Source organism: Chrysochloris asiatica, unplaced genomic scaffold (genome assembly GCF_000296735.1).
Source record: "Chrysochloris asiatica unplaced genomic scaffold, ChrAsi1.0 scaffold00257, whole genome shotgun sequence".
NCBI classification, from domain to species: Eukaryota; Metazoa; Chordata; class Mammalia; order Afrosoricida; family Chrysochloridae; genus Chrysochloris; species Chrysochloris asiatica.
The window spans coordinates 778,569-794,921 of NW_006408775.1; the positions used below are offsets into that span (position 1 = coordinate 778,569).

At 56.6% G+C, this 16,353-nt stretch overlaps 3 protein-coding genes across 3 annotated transcripts in view; 1 reads left to right on the top strand and 2 right to left on the bottom strand.

Moving 5' to 3' along the window:
• Window positions 1–950: 950 nt before the first annotated feature.
• Window positions 951–2,057, top strand: SSTR5 (somatostatin receptor 5). The gene has a single exon (XM_006873927.1). It carries the CDS (start codon window positions 951–953, stop codon window positions 2,055–2,057), a length of 1,107 nt encoding a protein of 368 aa, XP_006873989.1.
• Window positions 2,058–9,876: 7,819 nt separating this feature from the next.
• C1QTNF8 (C1q and tumor necrosis factor related protein 8) lies at window positions 9,877–11,236 on the bottom strand. Its single transcript, XM_006873928.1, has 2 exons — window positions 11,038–11,236; window positions 9,877–10,427 (listed from the first exon to the last, which is right to left on the bottom strand). Exons 1-2 carry the CDS (start codon window positions 11,234–11,236, stop codon window positions 9,877–9,879), a joined length of 750 nt encoding a protein of 249 aa, XP_006873990.1.
• A 3,559-nt stretch (window positions 11,237–14,795) lies between these two features.
• LOC102831441 (tektin-4-like) overlaps window positions 14,796–16,353 on the bottom strand; it is a 5,459-nt gene continuing 3,901 nt past the window's right edge. Inside the window, exons 3-4 of the mRNA XM_006873929.1 lie at window positions 15,861–16,031; window positions 14,796–15,012 (exon numbers count right to left, since the gene is read on the bottom strand). Coding sequence (XP_006873991.1) covers window positions 14,796–15,012; window positions 15,861–16,031 — 388 coding nt within the window. The remainder of the gene's footprint in view (window positions 15,013–15,860; window positions 16,032–16,353) is intronic.

Sequence of the window (16,353 nt, forward strand, 5' to 3'; positions counted from 1 at the left end):
CTTTTTACTTCATCACGGCCCTCATATTCTTCTGACTTTCACATCTTGTTCCTGGAGATGCTTCAGCTGATTTTCCAATTCACTGATTCTCTTTTCAACTCTATTCATATGAGGGTCGATCTTGACTTGTGTGTCTTTTGTATAAAGGGTTGTGTTATTTCACACCTGAGATTTGTAACTAAAAAAAATAGACACATGTTCATGTTACTTCTTGGGCCAAGTTGATTTCATTGTATTTTCATCTGTGCCTCATTTGAGCACTTTAAGCTTATTTAGACTCGATAGCACTTAACAACAGGAAGCTTGTTTAGACACATCTAAGTCTTCCTGTTTTCATTGTATCTGAAATGGATTCACCTTCCATGAGGACTAGTGACTTATTTGAAGACCATACGGTCCCGTTCTGTGGTTCTGGTGTGACTGGCTCTCACCAGTCAGCCTGAGGTCCAGCAACTCAGGACTGAGAGAAGACCCACCACCCTCCTCATGGTCTCAGAAGGGACCCCTCAAGGGAGCCCATTAGCTGAGGGGCAGTGTTACACTTCCTGCTTGGGCAGTCAGGCTGCAAGGGGCTTTTTGTGTCCGGCAATGTCTCAGCTTCCTTTTCCCACTCTCACTCACTTTGCCCCTACCCAGTAGGGGTCTTCAGCAAGCAGGGGAGCCATCGGGCAGGGGGGTGGAGTGGCCAGGGGCAGGCCCACGATGGCAGCAGTATGCACAGACATCTCTGCACCGGAGGCTGCCCCACCTGCTGCCCCCATGGCAGACGGTCTGCTCCTTTCTCCCAGTTTGTTTTCCAAACAATTTGCTTAATGTGATTCCGGAAGAGGTGAACTAATTGTGTTTACCCTCTGCTGCGGACGGGGACAGCTGGGTGGAGGCGGATCCCGAGCCACTCTGGCCCTTCTCATCCTCCTGTCCTCCCCGCAGACGTCAGCAGACCTTCAGTGATGGAACCTCTGTTCTCCACGGCCTCCACCCTCGGGCCGGCTGGCTGGAATGCCTCCCTGGTGGCCCCTGGGGATGGTGAGAACGAGACACTGATCGGTCCAGTGGGATCACCCGGGGCCCGGGCGGTCCTAGTCCCGGTACTCTACCTGCTGGTGTGCGCTGTGGGCCTGAGCGGCAATGCGCTAGTCATCTACGTAGTGGTCCGCTACGCCAAGATGAAGACGGTCACCAACATCTACATTCTCAACCTTGCCGTGGCCGATGTCCTCTTCATGCTGGGGCTACCCTTTCTGGCCACTCAAAATGCCGTGTCCTACTGGCCTTTCGGCTCTTTGCTGTGCCGCCTGGTCATGACACTGGATGGCATCAACCAGTTCACCAGCATCTTCTGTCTGACGGTCATGAGCGTCGACCGCTACCTGGCTGTGGTGCATCCCATTCGTTCCACCAGGTGGCGCCAGCCACGTGTGGCGAAGCTCACCAGCGCGGCCGTCTGGACCTTCTCGCTGCTCATGTCGTTACCCTTGGTGATCTTTGCCGACATTCAGGAGGGCTGGGACACGTGTAACCTCAGTTGGCCGGAGCCTGTGGGGCTCTGGGGAGCCATCTTCATCATTTACACCTCTGTGCTGGGCTTCTTCGGGCCACTGCTGGTCATTTGCCTGTGCTACTTGCTCATTGTGGTCAAGGTAAAGGCCTCGGGCGTGCGTGTGGGCTGCACACGGCGGCGGCGGTCCGAACGCAAGGTGACCCGAATGGTGGTGGTGGTGGTGCTGGTGTTTGTGGGCTGTTGGCTGCCTTTCTTCATCGTCAACATCGTCAACCTGGCCTTCATCCTGCCCGAGGAGCCCGCCTCCGCCGGCATCTACTTCTTTGTGGTCATCCTCTCCTACGCTAACAGCTGTGCCAACCCCATCCTCTATGGATTCCTCTCTGACAACTTTCGGCAGAGCTTCCGGAAGGTTCTGTGCCTCCAAAAGAGGTCTGGAGCAGAGGAGGGGGACCTCACTGAACCAAGGCTTGACAAGAGCAGCCGACTACAGGAGTCCTCGCTGCCCGGGCGCAGCCCCCAGGCCAATGGGCACATGCAAACCAGCACACTGTGAGAGCCATGGGGGGCATGCGGGGGGACCCTCTGGATTTCTTGAGGAACAGAGGCACCCCAAGACTCTGGGGGTGTACTGAGGTGCCTCCCTCTGGCCGGCAGGTGTGACATGAAGCTGGTGGGCTGTCCTGAGCAAGGTCTCGAGTGGATGCTACGCAGGGGTCAGCTTCTGCTGGGGGACAGAGTCCTCCTGGGGAGTGGGCTGTGGGATTGTCCAGGCAGGGGCTCTGCAGTGCTGCTGTGTTAATCCATCCCTGCCCTGGGGTCCTGCATGTGCTCCTCCTTGGAGACATTAAAGATGCCCCCAATCCACTCGGATCTACTTGGACTTGAGCCTCTTGTCCGTCACTACTCACCCACCCATGATACTTCCAGGCCAGACGGCAGCCCCAGCTTCCCTCCCAAGCTCTGTGATCGTCTGATGTTTAGAGTGGGCAGGTGTGAAGTGAGCGAGCTGGACCAGGATCCCCCTCTCCTGCCTGGCCACAGCCACGGTCCCAGGAGTGAGGGGAGTGAAGGGTGGATTGGAGGTGGAAGGCTGGTGGCCATGGGGTAGGGTGAGGCAGCAGGGCAGCCACACAGGGGGCATGGACAAGTCCATGCTGGGATGGACTCTGGCCCTGGGGAGAAGGGTACCCATGCAGAGAGGTTCCCAGCCAGCTGAAGTTTAGATCTTAGGCCGAGAGGCAATAGAAAGACCTGAGAGGGGTCTTTCTCCTGCTGGGGATGGGGGTTGTCAGGTGCCAAAGAGAAAAATCCAGACAGCAAGGGGAACCCCTCCCGACACAAACAGCAAATGGTAAACCCTGGGAAACGCAGCATCTGCCTGTGTGGGCGTGTGCCAGCAAATACCAGCAAATGCCAGGCCCCAAGGAATTCTACCCCCAGCCACATACATGGTCCTAGCCCCTTGTGCTAAGCACCCCCTACCCTACCCCTGCAGGACCCCTGGGCCTGTCTGACCTTCCCTGTCTTAGTCTCCTCAGAGCAGAGTCTGGATCCCCCAGGAGAGCATCCAGAGATGTCATAGGCAAGGTGTGCAGGCCCAGGACTCTGCAAAATGTCTGCAAGGAGAACGCCGGTGTCTGACGACCCTGTCTGTGCTCCCGAATAAATGAGAAGGGTTTGATGTGCTCTGAAACAAGCATCATTTTTGGGGCCAAATGAAGTCAACGGCCCGGGTTTTCTTTCGAGGATGGAAGTCCAGCATAAGTGACTCCTCCCTGGCTCCTTAGCTGAGCTAAGACAAGGTTGGCTGCGCCGCGGGGTAGCATAGTTATGGACGGTGAAGGGCAGTTGGGTACAGGGTTTGAAACAGGGACTTATCCATCCTGAGCTGCCATTCTGCTTCCTGGGGTGCGGGGTCTAGGACCCATGGGACTGAGTGGGGGGAGACTTTGCTCCTTCCGAGACCCAGGTAAGGCATGGGTAGAGGACACTCACAAACACTCCTGTGGGGCTCTTATGGCCCCCATGCCTCAGGGAGGTTCTGCCAGGGTCCGAGGAGCTGGAACACACCCACCTGTCACTGCCAGTATCCCAGGAGGCTGCCTCACCACCCTCCCACTCTGCCATGTCCCCTACCCTACAATGCCTCCCCCCTCCCGCCGCCACCATACCTCTGGATTTGGACACAAAGTCCACCCACATGGAATAATTGGATGGAGACCAGATGGCTCGGAAATCTCTTGCGATCAATTCCTCCCAATTGATTCCACATTGCCAGCTTCCTCCCCAAGGCGGTGCCAGTCAGTGTCCCCAGGAGGATGTCAGACCACAAAAGGGCCAGTGGACTCCTGTGTCCATGTGTGTGTAATAAAGTGTGTGCATGAATATGGGTGTACATGTGTACAGGGTATGTGTGTGAATGTAAGTGCATGTGAACGTGGGTGTAGGCATGTGCATGTGTGAGACTGTGTATGTGTTTGTGACTGTGTATATGTGAATGTGTGTAATATGTGAGTGTGTGTATGCATGTATGTATATGTGAGTGTGTATAATGAGTTGTGTATGTGAGTGTGTACATGTGTGTTTATGAAAGTGTATATATGTGTGTACGTGAGAGTGTGTATGTGACTTGTGTGTGTGTGTACATGAGAGTGTATATGTGAGTGTGTATGTGTGCATGTGAGTGTGAGAGTGTATAGGTGTGTATGAATGTGTATATGCGAGTGTGTATATATGTAAATGTGTGTAATATGTGAATGTGTATATGTGAATGTGTGTGAGTGTGTAGGAGTGTGTGGAGGAGTCCTGGGGTGGCGCTGTGGGCTAATGCATCAGACTGCAAAGTCATTTGAACTGCAAGGTTGGTGGTTCAAGCTCACCAGCTGCTTCTTGGAAACCCTATACAGGGTTGCTATGGGCTGGAATCGACTCGAGGGCACTTCACAACAACAATATGAGACTGTATATGGGGATGTGTGTAATGTGTGTATGTGTGTATATGTGAGTGTGTGTCTATGGGAGTATGAATGTGTGAATGTACATAGTATATGCGAGTATATGGGGATGTGTGTAATGTGTGTATTTGCGTATATGTGAGTGTGTGTCTATGGGAGTATGAATGTGTGAATGTACATAGTATATGCGAGTATATGGGAATGTGTGTAATGTGTACATGAGTATGTATAGGTGAATGTGTATATGTGAGTGTGTGTGTGTGAGAAAGCGAGGACATGGAAGGGGTAACCTATCCACAGAGAAAGTACGGGGGCCCCTTTACAGGGGAGGCTGAGGCTGGCGGGAAATACCGGCTCTGACTTAGTGACTTAGTTTGAACATGCTTCTTGGTGGTTGCCTACATCTTTCTAGAAGCTTCCGGAGCAATCATAAGAGGCAGACAGAGGCTGTCTGGTCCGCACTCCAGCAATCGCCAGACAGTCTAGGAAATGCCTGCCACCCATGACTGACCACATGATGGACTCCTACCCTGGTCGTCCTCCTTGTGAAATTTGCCAGACACGCCCTGCCTGCCCACCCACTGGGTGCTGCTCCCCTTTCTCCCCACTTCCTGTCCTCTAAAGTTCCCAGGATACTCAGGGAGACCCCCATCCAAGGTCTCGAATATTCAGCTCCCCTAGGACAGCCCCCAGAACCTGCAGAGTCCCCCAGAGGAGGGGACAGAAGGCTATGGGCAGGCCATCTTTGTTGTGGGCAGTCAGCTCCTACTCCCACAGAGATGGGGTGAAGATGGGCCTGGGGTGGCCAGAGGAGGGAAGCGGGCTCCCTACTGGGTCCCAGGCACGTTTAGTAATGGGGTCACCATGAGGGATTACTATGAGGGATCACTATGAGGGGTGAAGGCCCACTTCCCAGGTACAGGGCTCCCAGGACCGGGCAAGGTGCTCCCTCCCCCAAAGTAGATGTCCTGCTGCTGCAAGGCCTTGTGGGTAGGGAGTTCCCATCTGAAGACTCTTCAGACTGTGGTAGACACCCAGCGCTGCTCCCCTCAACCTGCTCCGTCCCCTCCCAGAAGACACCCCCTCACCACCCCAGTCCCCCTTTTGAGCCCTTCACACCCTGCCTCTTAGTCTCACCAGCTCCCCACTGCCTGTACCCCCTCCATACTTCTGCTGACCCTTACTTTTGACAATGGGGACAAGCCCACCTTGTTGCCCACATTCCCCGAGCTTGGCAGACCCCTGAAAACAGAACATATGCTTCCTTCAGTGAGCAAACGATGAGGTGTCCCTACTGTGTGTTCAGCATAGACTGGGTTAAAGGGACCCAGAGTGGGGCTGGAACAGTGCTCCAGGCAGAGGGAAAGGAGTATGCCAAAGCTCAGAGGCAGAAAGTCATCGTAACCGTGGTGATGGACAGGGATGGGGGGCAGGAGAGGGCTGCTGACCAAACCCAGGCCCCCAGCCCTGCACAGGTGGCTTCTCCCCAGACTGCAGGTGCTCCCAGCTCAGGGGAAGTGACAGGATCAGAGAAGGGAAGAGACTGAACACAGTTGGTCTGCACTGAGGCTGTGAAGGCCATGGCCGGGCCCCAGGTGAGGAGGGGGACGGGGGCCAGAGGGGCTTCCAAGTGGGCTGGAGGATGGGGCATCAGTGGTAGCCTGGGTCCCGCTCGAGGACGTGGAGGACAGAGATGTGGAGTGATGGACTGAGGGGACCTACTTTAGGGCAAGAGCTGAGGACCTGGACGGTCCCCAAAGACACAGGCATTGAAGACAGGACTCTGAGAGGGGGGATGAGACTTGGGAGGACTTGGGGTCCTGCTCAGATGGATGTGGTACAAGGGTTCTGAGGCCTGTCCACTCCCAGAGTCAACATCCTTGAATGGGGCTGGGACTGTGGGGTGCTAGTGTTGTGGGGAGTCACGTGGAGTGGGCAGAGCCAACCTACTTGTGGGGTGTGTGTGGTGGCAGTGACTGAGGCCTTGGATGGATGGTTTACTGGCTGCTAAGGCCTCTGATGGATTCGTGCTGTGGCGTTGTGGGGTCAGCACTGGACTGAGAACCACAAGGTCGGCAGTTCATATCCACTAGCCGCTCCTGGGAAACCCTGTACAGGGTCGCTGTGAGTCAAAACGGACTCAACAGCACTTAACCACAAGGCCTCTGATGGTCTCCCGAAGACGCTTTGCACAGGTGACCTGGGTGGGGGGTAGATACAGCTAAGTGAACAGGGCTACACCCATGTTCATGTACAGATTTGTATGTGCTGCAAATACATCCATGTAGACAAGTTTCAGGAAGCCTGGTGGCTCCATCTGATAAACACTGGACTGCGAACCACAATGTTTGGTTCAAGCCCCCCAGCTGCTCCCTGGGAAACAGATGAGGCTCTCTGCTCCCATGAAGATGTTAAGCCTCAGAAACCCTGTGCAGGGTCGCTATGAGTCGAAGCTGACTCCATGGTACAAGTCAAGTCTGAGTCCATCCACAGACACCTCGGAAGAAAGGCTTGGAGACCTGATGGAACACGGTTCCTCTCGGACACACAGAGCTGCTGAGAGCTAGAATCACTTCCATGGAAGCTGGCTTATATTTTGTTGACATTGTTTCTCTCTGTCTGTTTTAAACCATACTTCTGCTTTCCTGAGTGAATTCAAGTCCCAGGTGGGTGGTTTGAAGTTGCTACTTCATTGGGGTGAATGAACCCCTTAGCGGCAGAGCTCACTGATCCCTGGGTCTGCAGCTCCTTATCGGGGTGCTCTTATTATTGGGGTACCTTTAGTGCCCCCAACAGGCACTTGGGATGAGTCTCCTGGCTTCTGAGCAGAGGGGGTCACTGCAGAGACACGACTGTGTGTCTTCCTTCCCCCATTTTTATTGTTTTTTTTTTTTTAAAATAAATGAGCCTGGGGGGGTGGTCACTGCTGCGTTGTCCTGGACCCCCACCCTGGAAGCACCCCTGGGGCTCTCCCAGAGTGTCCTGGAGCCCTGAACATTTAGAAGCCAGGGGTCCTTCTCTGGAGCTGTCCGTGCCGAGGGCTGTACTCTTCTTGGCAAGTGTCCAGTGGTAAAAGTTATCCTCAGCAACATCCCGCTGTGGCCCACCTGCCCGGCCTGATGCTGAGCATTTTCTGAGCAGCATGGGTCCCTGGCATCCCTGTAGGACACTGGTTCGCTCTTGGTCCCTACATGTAACTACGGCAGGAGGACCTCACCTGCTCAAGGATGTTTTCAGAGAAGTTGAGCAAATGTGGCCAAGGACACCTGGTTCCCCCCAGGTGGGCTGGCCTTCAGCTCACGGGCGTGGCCAATGGGGGCCAGGGCCCCAGAGGTCAGTTCTCCCCACCCTGCCCCACCCCTTGGGCCTCACTTCCTGTTGGGGCACCGTTATCTCTTGGGGGAGCCGTCTGCCACAAAGGCCCCCATTAGTGCTCGGAAGTGACTCCAGCTTGCCTGTTGGTTGCTGGGCACCCTGGCACGGCCCAGCAATTCCAACCAGGCTGGTGGGGCGAAGGGCAGTCTGGGTGTGGTAGGGTCCTCCAGGACCTCAGAACTGCATTTCCACTGGGCCAAAGGCCTCCTTTCCTCCCCACCCCCCATCCCTGCGGCGCATTCCTTCCAGCCTTTGTTGTGGTTAAGTATGTTTCAACTCATATAGGGTTTCTGAGCATCAGCTGGTGGGTTTGAACTGCTGACCTTGTGGTTAATAGTCCAGTGTTTATTCTAGAGTGCCACACCAGAACTTCGGGCTTCATCAAGGTGATCGTCTGCCCCCACAAGCTCAGTGGTCCTGTGAGTCCCTCATCTGGGCCCGGTTTCCCCTTGCTCCATGTCTCCCAGCACAGCCCCTGCCTAACCCCAGCCCCCTCTCTCTGTCTGGGTTGAGTCCTGCTCTCCAGAAGCTCTGGGGCCCAGCACAGGACCTGTGAGGAACTGGAGCCAGGGACCCCCAGACAGCACAGAAACTCACCCCCTGGGGCTCACCAGAAGGGGGGAAGGTCTACTGGGGTTACAGGAGGGTCTTGTACCCAGAGCAACCCTTTTGACCCCACGCTGGACAGGGCAGGGCAGGGCAGGGGCATCACCTGAGATGGTGTCCACCATGGTTGGACCCTCGTAGCCCCTCAGTGAATGAGAATTGAGCACCCTCCTCAGGGACAAGAGTCCCTGTGTCCTCCAAGAGGGGAGTGTCGGGGATACCCAGTGCCCACTTGAGTGGAGAGAGGACCCCACCCCTTCCTGAGTTCCTACAACTCCTCCTCTTCTCTAATCAGCTGACCGAGAAGCTCCCAGTGGCCATATCTCCCCCAGGCACAATGGGGTGCAGTGTCCAGGCAGGGAGTGGGGCTGAGGGGACAGTGTGCTCCCTAGACTCTGAGCTCTCCTGTCTGGTCATTTCAGCATGACCTCGGGGCCCGGGTATCAGCCAGCTCTGCCAGGTTCTAGGGACTTCGGACACTGCTTTCATTGCTGTCAGGGAGGGGCCCAGGGAGGACAAGGGGGACGAGGGGACAGGAGGAGGGGTGTAAGTATTGGGGGCGAGGATGGCCAGGAGAGTCAGGTTGAGGCTGCCTTAGTGAGTGAGAGTGGATGGAGGCAGCCCAGGATTTGAGCTTGTCCCTCTGCAGGGGGCCCACCCACCCTGCTAAGGGGACCCCATTTTGCTCCCCAGCTATGTCTCCTTTTGCCCTGACTTTAAGCCACATCCAATTGTAGGACACACTGTGGGGGCTGCTGATGCCAACAGATGTGCCTCCCCCCACAATGTGCCCTAGACAGGCAGCCTATGTTGACCCCCACCCTGCCTGTCCCTGGGTCTCTGTGGCACTTTCTAACCCCACTGGAGTCCTGATGTGGCACTGTAGAGTAAGCATTGGACTGCTAATCACAAGGTCAGCGGTTCAAACCCCCCAGTTGCTCCTTGGATACCCTATACAGGGTTGCTATGAGTCAGAATCAACTCCACGACACTCAGCAGCAGAAATACAGCCTTGGTGGCATCATGGTTAAAACGCTTGCCTACTGGCCACAAGGGCAGTGGTTTGAACCAGCCACTCTTGGGGAGACAGATGTGACCATCTGCCTCCATGAAGGTTTATGGCCTTGGACACCCCACGGGGTTTCCGGGGTCCTGTAGGATGGGCTCTGCAGTGTGCTGGCCTGGGCCAGCAATGAGCTCCCGGTGCAAAAAGACCGGAACCAAAGCGCTGCCTGATTCAATCTTTATAAGTAGAGGAACTGCCTCCACCAGTGCCCCCCGCCCCCCATCCCATCTCACATTCTGTCTGTCTCCCCCAAGGCAGGCCTTAGCTGTCTTCCAACCGGAGCCCCACACATAGTCAGGACTAGAATCCTGCACCTAGTGGGGGTGTCGGGCTGCCTGCTGGGGACTGGGGATGATGCCTTTGGGCAGCGGCTACAGCTCAGCATCTGGCTTGACTAGGTGGCCACTGAAGGTGATGTACAGGTCCCCTGGCTCACCATAAATGGCGTTGTCACGGTCACGATGGAACTGACGCACCCAGATTGTGTCGCCAACAGCCAGCATCAGCAACAGGCTCTGGCTCTGCATGAGGCTGCGCTCGCTGGGCTGGGCATACAGCACCACTACAGGCTGCCGGTTCCGCATCACGTGCAGATAGGTCTCTTTGTAGTTCCAGGTGTGCACCGTGAGGGTCAAGAAGTAGATGCCCGGCTCCGCACACAGGAAGCGGCCGGTGGCCAGGTCGAAGGCACCACCGAGGTTCACTAGCTCCGTGTCGAAGGGCACAGCCTGTGTTCTGCTGGTACTATGCAACCCCTGGTGGCGGCCCACTGAGAAGGCCGCATAGGTGCGCTGGCACGGGGCACCTGGTGGCCCTCTCTGCCCCTTCTGGCCCTGGAGGCCCTGGAAGCCCCGGAGACCCGGGGGGCCCTCTTGTCCACTCAGCCCGGAGTGGCCTCTGGTGCCTGGCTCACCCTTTTGTCCTGCAGGGGAAGTTACATGTCAGAGCTGGGTCAGTCCTCCTGGGCCCCTGAGTCTTTCCAGGTGCTACTGGGTCAGCCTGACTGACCCTGGGGCCCTGCAGGGAACCATGCCTCTCGGAGCTGCAAGGTTCTTATCTGGGGGGGCGGTTATTAATCCCTCCCCCTCTGCCCCCCACCAAGGAGAGCATGGCAGGATGCGAAGCTCTAGCCCAAGTCTGACCTAAGCACCAAGTGTTCTCCTCTCCCAAGAAGGTTGCTTTGGGGATCTCAGGGTCCCTGGGTCCCCTGGTCCTGAGGTAGGGTGACCAGGGGTCATTCTGGACAGATAGGATGGACAGCAGCTTCTTTCAGGCCAGCTGGCTCCCTGCTGGGCATGGGGGTGAATAGTGGTGGAGGACTGACCACCTTTATTCTGGCTGGTTCCCCCCAAGGTAGGATTATTCATGCCTGAATGCCCCACCATGGTCTGAGTCTGGGTCACCAGGGCCCCTGCATGTGGGGTCCCAGGACTGCTCCCATCTGTCCCCCTGTCCTCCTTGCCCAGGCCCTGTCACAATGATGCCACCTCAGCAGGGTGGGACCGCAGCCCCCCACCCCCAGGCACTCCCACCTTTGAGGATGGTGATGTCGATGTTGGCACGCACCCGGGGCAGCTCAGCTCCTCTTCTTGGGGCATATGGGTTAGGGGCAGTGGCTGGGGTCCAGGCGGGGTGACAACAGTGGACACATGGCCTCCGGGACAGCCCTAGACCTGGCCAGGCTTCCGAGGACAGGACCAGCACCAGGAACACGAGGATAGGGACTGCCATCATGGGGGGAGTCTGTCCTGCCGGAGGGTAGAGGAGACAAAGGAAGGGAAGGGAGGGAGAGGGAGGAGGGGAAGGGGAGGTAAGGGTCTGAGGAGGGAGAGCCCTGCCCGGAGCCCTAGCCACACAGTCCAGGCTGGGTCAGGCCTGGGCAGGGAGGAAGTCACCAGTGAGCACCAGCCCAGGTATAGGTATGCAGAGTCTGGGACCTCCAGGGGTCATGGTGGTGCATACCCAAAGCCCCACCCTACCTGCTGCCCCATGACTGGAGGAGCAGAGACTCTGAAGCCCAGCTTACCCAGGGTGGCTGTGGAGACCCCTCCTGCCATTACCGGCTGTGTACTGATGCCCAGCACGCACCCCTGAAAGAGCCCTTTCATGCTGCTCGGCGCCCACGGTTTCCCCTGGGCAATCCAAGACCAACAGACAGGCGGCTTCACTGGGTACCCTGCCTGCCAAGGGATTTGCCTGACTCTGTCCAGACACTGTGCCTGAGTCTGGGGTCTGGGGTATGTCTGGGGCTGGCAGAGCTGAGGGATGGCACGACCTCCTGGCAGCAGAAACGGAGACTGCTACCCAGTGTGGGGTGCCCAGGGGAAGTCAGGAAGGCCAGAGTAACAGGGGAGTGGGCTGGAGGTAAAAGGATGGGGGTAGGGGCTAGTGCTACCATCTGTGCCAGCTGACCGCTCACCAACCTGGTGACCAGAATGTCCTCCCATCTTGGGGTCCAGCTCCCCACACTAGCTTGGCTTTCCCCTGCATTTGCAGGATTGTGATGGGAGAGGAGGACCACATGCAGGGCCCAGGGCAGGAGACCAAGGATGGTCCCTGTAGTCAGGACTGGGGGTGGGGGTGGGGGCAGCTCCAGGACACTGTCTCAGGCCCAGTGATGACAGCTTACACCAGACTTGGTCTGCTGCCATCTGCAGCCAGCTCAACACAGATTCCAATTAACTGTTGCTTGGACCTGTGTCTGCTCAGGGCGCCTCTGTGGTTATTTCTGCTGCCTCGGGGGCCGTGTCCAATGAGGAAGGGAAAGTGCATGGGGGTGGGGGTGATTCAGGGGCCACTGGAGCCTGTGGTCCTTCACCCTGGTGGTCGCTTGCCTCCCGGCTGGTAAATGGTATCTCCCAGTGAAAACAGCAAACCACCTCCGAATGTACCCAAAGTTTTGGTTTTGAGAAGGGCTAGATAGAACCCCCTGGGCTTGCAAAGACAGACAGTTGGACGCCCAGGCTCTCTTGGCACTTGGCTCTGAGCCTCAGCTTCTTCACCTGTGGAATGAACTCCTCAGGGGTGGCAGGGAGACAAAGCTCCCTGGTTGTTATGATGTGAAGCCCAATGAGGTCAGAGATTCCAGGTAGCGTGGGGCGGAGCGTGGTTGCTCCAAGGGCAAATAAAGGGGTGCAGTTAGCCAGCTGGGGGGGGGGTCACTGCTTCACTATCCTTCTGCCCCTCTGCTTGCCCCCTGGGGGGACTAATACCCCCCAGGAGCAGCTGCCTCAGACTCACCTAGACTGGAGTGGCCACTGGAGATGTAGCTGAATAGGACAGGAACTCCGGATGGAAGCTAATCTCCCTGGGGCCACGTCAGCCCTCCAGGCCAAGACCCCCGGGACTGTGAGGAGGTTAGGCAGTTATGAGACCGAATGCATGTGCTGAAGGCTTCCCATGGAGCCCCCTGCCCTGAGCACTTAGTCCACTCGGCTCAGCACTCTAGACTGAGAGGCCGTGCGTACAGACAGGAGGCTGTGCGTGGCCGCGGTGATAATGGGGCTTGAGTGACTATCTGCAGTCTCTTAATGGACACTCCTCTGAATGAGTCCTTCTGATGAGCTGGCTGTCCAGGGCATGGGGGTGGGCACAGCGGGGGCCTCACCAACACCCCTTTCCAGGCCTTGTGCCCAAGGCTTGGGAGATGGCACATTCCTGCTGAGCCTAGAGGTGGCAGGGGTGGGGGCTGATGCTGAGGCCTCTACCCCCACCCAGCCCATGATTCACTCCTTGGCTTGAGGGGGATGGGTGTGGGGAGAGGCTCTGGAAAGGGTAAGGCCCTTCCCCCTCTTCTTCGTTCCCTTTTCCTCTGTCCCCTCTTCCTCCTTCCCTCCATCCTCTTCCCTCTCTCCTTCTCCCACTAGGTTTAACTAGCCCAAGTCTTGAAATTCCAGTGAGCAGAGGACTTGGCTGTGGCAACAGGGTAAGAAACTGACCCTCCAGAGCCCAGGCTGCTGACTCCAGGATGCCATCCAGTCCTCATTTGCTCCCATCCAGCTCTCTCCCGAATTCCAGCCCTATCCAGTCTGGGTGACTTACTCTCCTCTCAAGGCTACATCTCCCTCTAGAGTCCAAGCGTGGAAAGGCAAGTCTGGGTGGCATTGGGCCTCCCAGCAGAGGTTTCCCGCTGGCTGAGACCAGGGTACTAGAGAAGAGTTGGGTTGGGCAAAGGGTTCCATCCAGCGTGCCAGCTGGGCCCAGGGGGACACCGGGTGGGAGGGCCTCTCCCTTTTTAGCCTCTTCTCACAGTCCTTCCCTGGGCCTCTCCCCTGATCCCTCTCATCAGCCTCCACCCCTGGGATCCTCCTTTTTCAGCAGCAGTTTCTGCTTGGTACCCTCTCCATTCACACAACGCAGAGTATGTGACCAGCATGGGTCGGTGGGGTCAGTGGAGGGGCCTGTGCATCTCTCAACCATTGCTACTTGGTTGCCATGGGGAGGAGACAGTGGGAGGCTGGGGAGAGAAACAAGAAGCTTTGTGGACCTGGGTCTCGGGAGATGTGTCCCCACTTACTCACTCCCTGGTGCCATTATCAGAACCTCTTCCCTGGTCCCATGCTGAGGGTCAGTAGCATGTTCCCTGGCTGTGTGAAGCCAGTGGGGCACCCACTATGGGTACAGAGATGGGTCAATGCTTCCCATATGGCCCAAGGCTGACGACTGTGAGAAACCCAGATAGAATAAGGTCCCTCTGCCAGACCTGCCGAGCAATAGAAGGGCCTTGGGGTGTGGTGAAGAAACTCTGGTGGCACAGTGGATTAAGTGTTTGAGCTCGTAACCTTGGCCAGGTTGGCTGTTCAAACGCACAGCAACGTCCAGGGAAAGATTTATCGTCTTTAAAATCCTGTGAAGCCATTGTATTCTCTCCTATCCTATAGGGTCCTTATGAGTTGGAGTAGATAACAGTGGGGCTGGGAGTGGAGTGAACGCCCTGTCCCTAAAGGAAAGCAAGCTTGGAAGTGCAATGGAGGCCCAAAAGGGCTGATAAGATGACCGGGGGGACAGGGTGCTGGGACTTAGCTAGGCGAGTGGGCAGAGGGGCCAGTGTCCTCAAATGCCCTGCATTAGGCTGGACAACCCTGTGAGTGGCTTCTCATGTGCGCTGAGGCACAAAGACACCTACCTAGTCTCCCCAGGGCCGAGGGGGAGATGATGGGGTCCACCTGTCAGCTCTCCACCCTGAAGCCCTGTTTATATGCAGAAAGCTAACATGCTTTTTATTCAAGGTTGTTTGTTGTGGGAGTAGGGAAGCTGAAATCAGCTGGCCCCTGTGTCCAGGTCACACTTCTCACTGGTAGCCGGCCAACCGGAGGATGGTGGGGTATCGAGCACGGTGAGCCATGCACTTCTGACGGTCAATGAAGAGGCTATTGACCTTGACAGCAATGTCCTTCTCTAGGCTCATGCGTGTGTCCTCCAGGTTACGAAGCGACTGCTCCGCTTCCAGAAGCTTCTCCTTGAGTGCCGTGAGGGACATGTTCAGTTCCTCCACCTCGCTCACCAGCCTGTGATGGAGGAGGGAGGTGTGAGCTGGGGCTCAGCTCGGGGAAGAGAGCATTGTGATGCCTGACCTTCCTGGAGGTGTGAGATCCAAGGCTCAAAAGTTGGGAGCCCAGGTGGAGCAGTTCCTGCCAAAATGCTCAGTTAAAAATAACCCCCCCCCTCCCGTCAAGAGCCCCTAACGAAAGCGCTGGAGAGACTGGGTTGGAGCCAGGGTATCAAAGGAACACGGTAGTGTGGTGGAGCTCCCTTAGGAATGGAGAGTTAGTAAGCAGGCCTTAGTTCTGGAGCCTTAACAGAAATGTGTCTGTGGGAGACCCGTGTTCAACAGTGACACCTTGTGGTCATGCCTAGCAATGGCAGTGTTGTGCTGACCAGCGGCTCAATTCATTCTCCTCCTGATGTTGGGAAGGACGCATGACTGGCCCCAGTTTCTTGAACAAATTGGTGGGCAAGAAAGGAGATTTAGCTTAAAAGGGCAATTGGGCACTCCATCACTTAGGAAAGTCCCGTTTATTCTGCAATCCAGGGGCGTAGGTCATACCCATGGCATCAGATGTGTGAACACTGTCCAGGGAGGTAGCGGGTGGACAGAATGGCCCCACCCTAGCCTCTCTGCTCTGTACCCTCTGTGCCTTTGACCCCCTCTCTGGGGTCAGACCCTGCTGGGTGATGCGGTATTTGAACTCATGTGTTTATGATCCTGTGGGGGAGAGGCGCTGCTATCTCTTATCTAAACCTCTGCGGTGTGTGGCATTTCAAGGGGTTCATGGGAGCCCTCAGGGAGGCCAGGGAGGCAGGGATGCGGCGCCATTGGTCAGGTGGGCCCACCCTTGGACTGCCGGGATGGTACCTGAACTGGGCTGCATCTCGGCACAGCTCCACGTTGGGCCGGTATGAACGCTGGTAGAGGCGGGTCTGAGCCACCTTCAGGGGTGCCTCCTTGTCCTTGATGGCCTGCTTTAGGGCCGCAACGTTGTGTTCCTGGTCTGTGATCTCCCGAAGCGTCTGGGTCAGGACCAAACTGGTGAGGCCTTTACCAGGGCCCCAGCATTGTGATGGGTGGGCAGCCTCTCCTTCCTTCTCTGGCTGGGAGCCCTCGAACCGTGGGGTTGCAGCCCTGCCTACTGCCCACTAGACCGCAAGGCCGGTTTGAACTGTAAAGTTGGCAGTTCAAACTCACAGAAACCCTATACAGCACTTAACAACAACCCCCAAGGTCGGCGGTTCAAGCTCACCAGCCTTTCCTCAGAAACCCTATTGTTGTTATGTGCCGTGGAGTTGGTTCTGACTCATAGCGACCCTGTACAGGGTTTCCGAGGCTGTAAATCTTTACGGGAACAGAA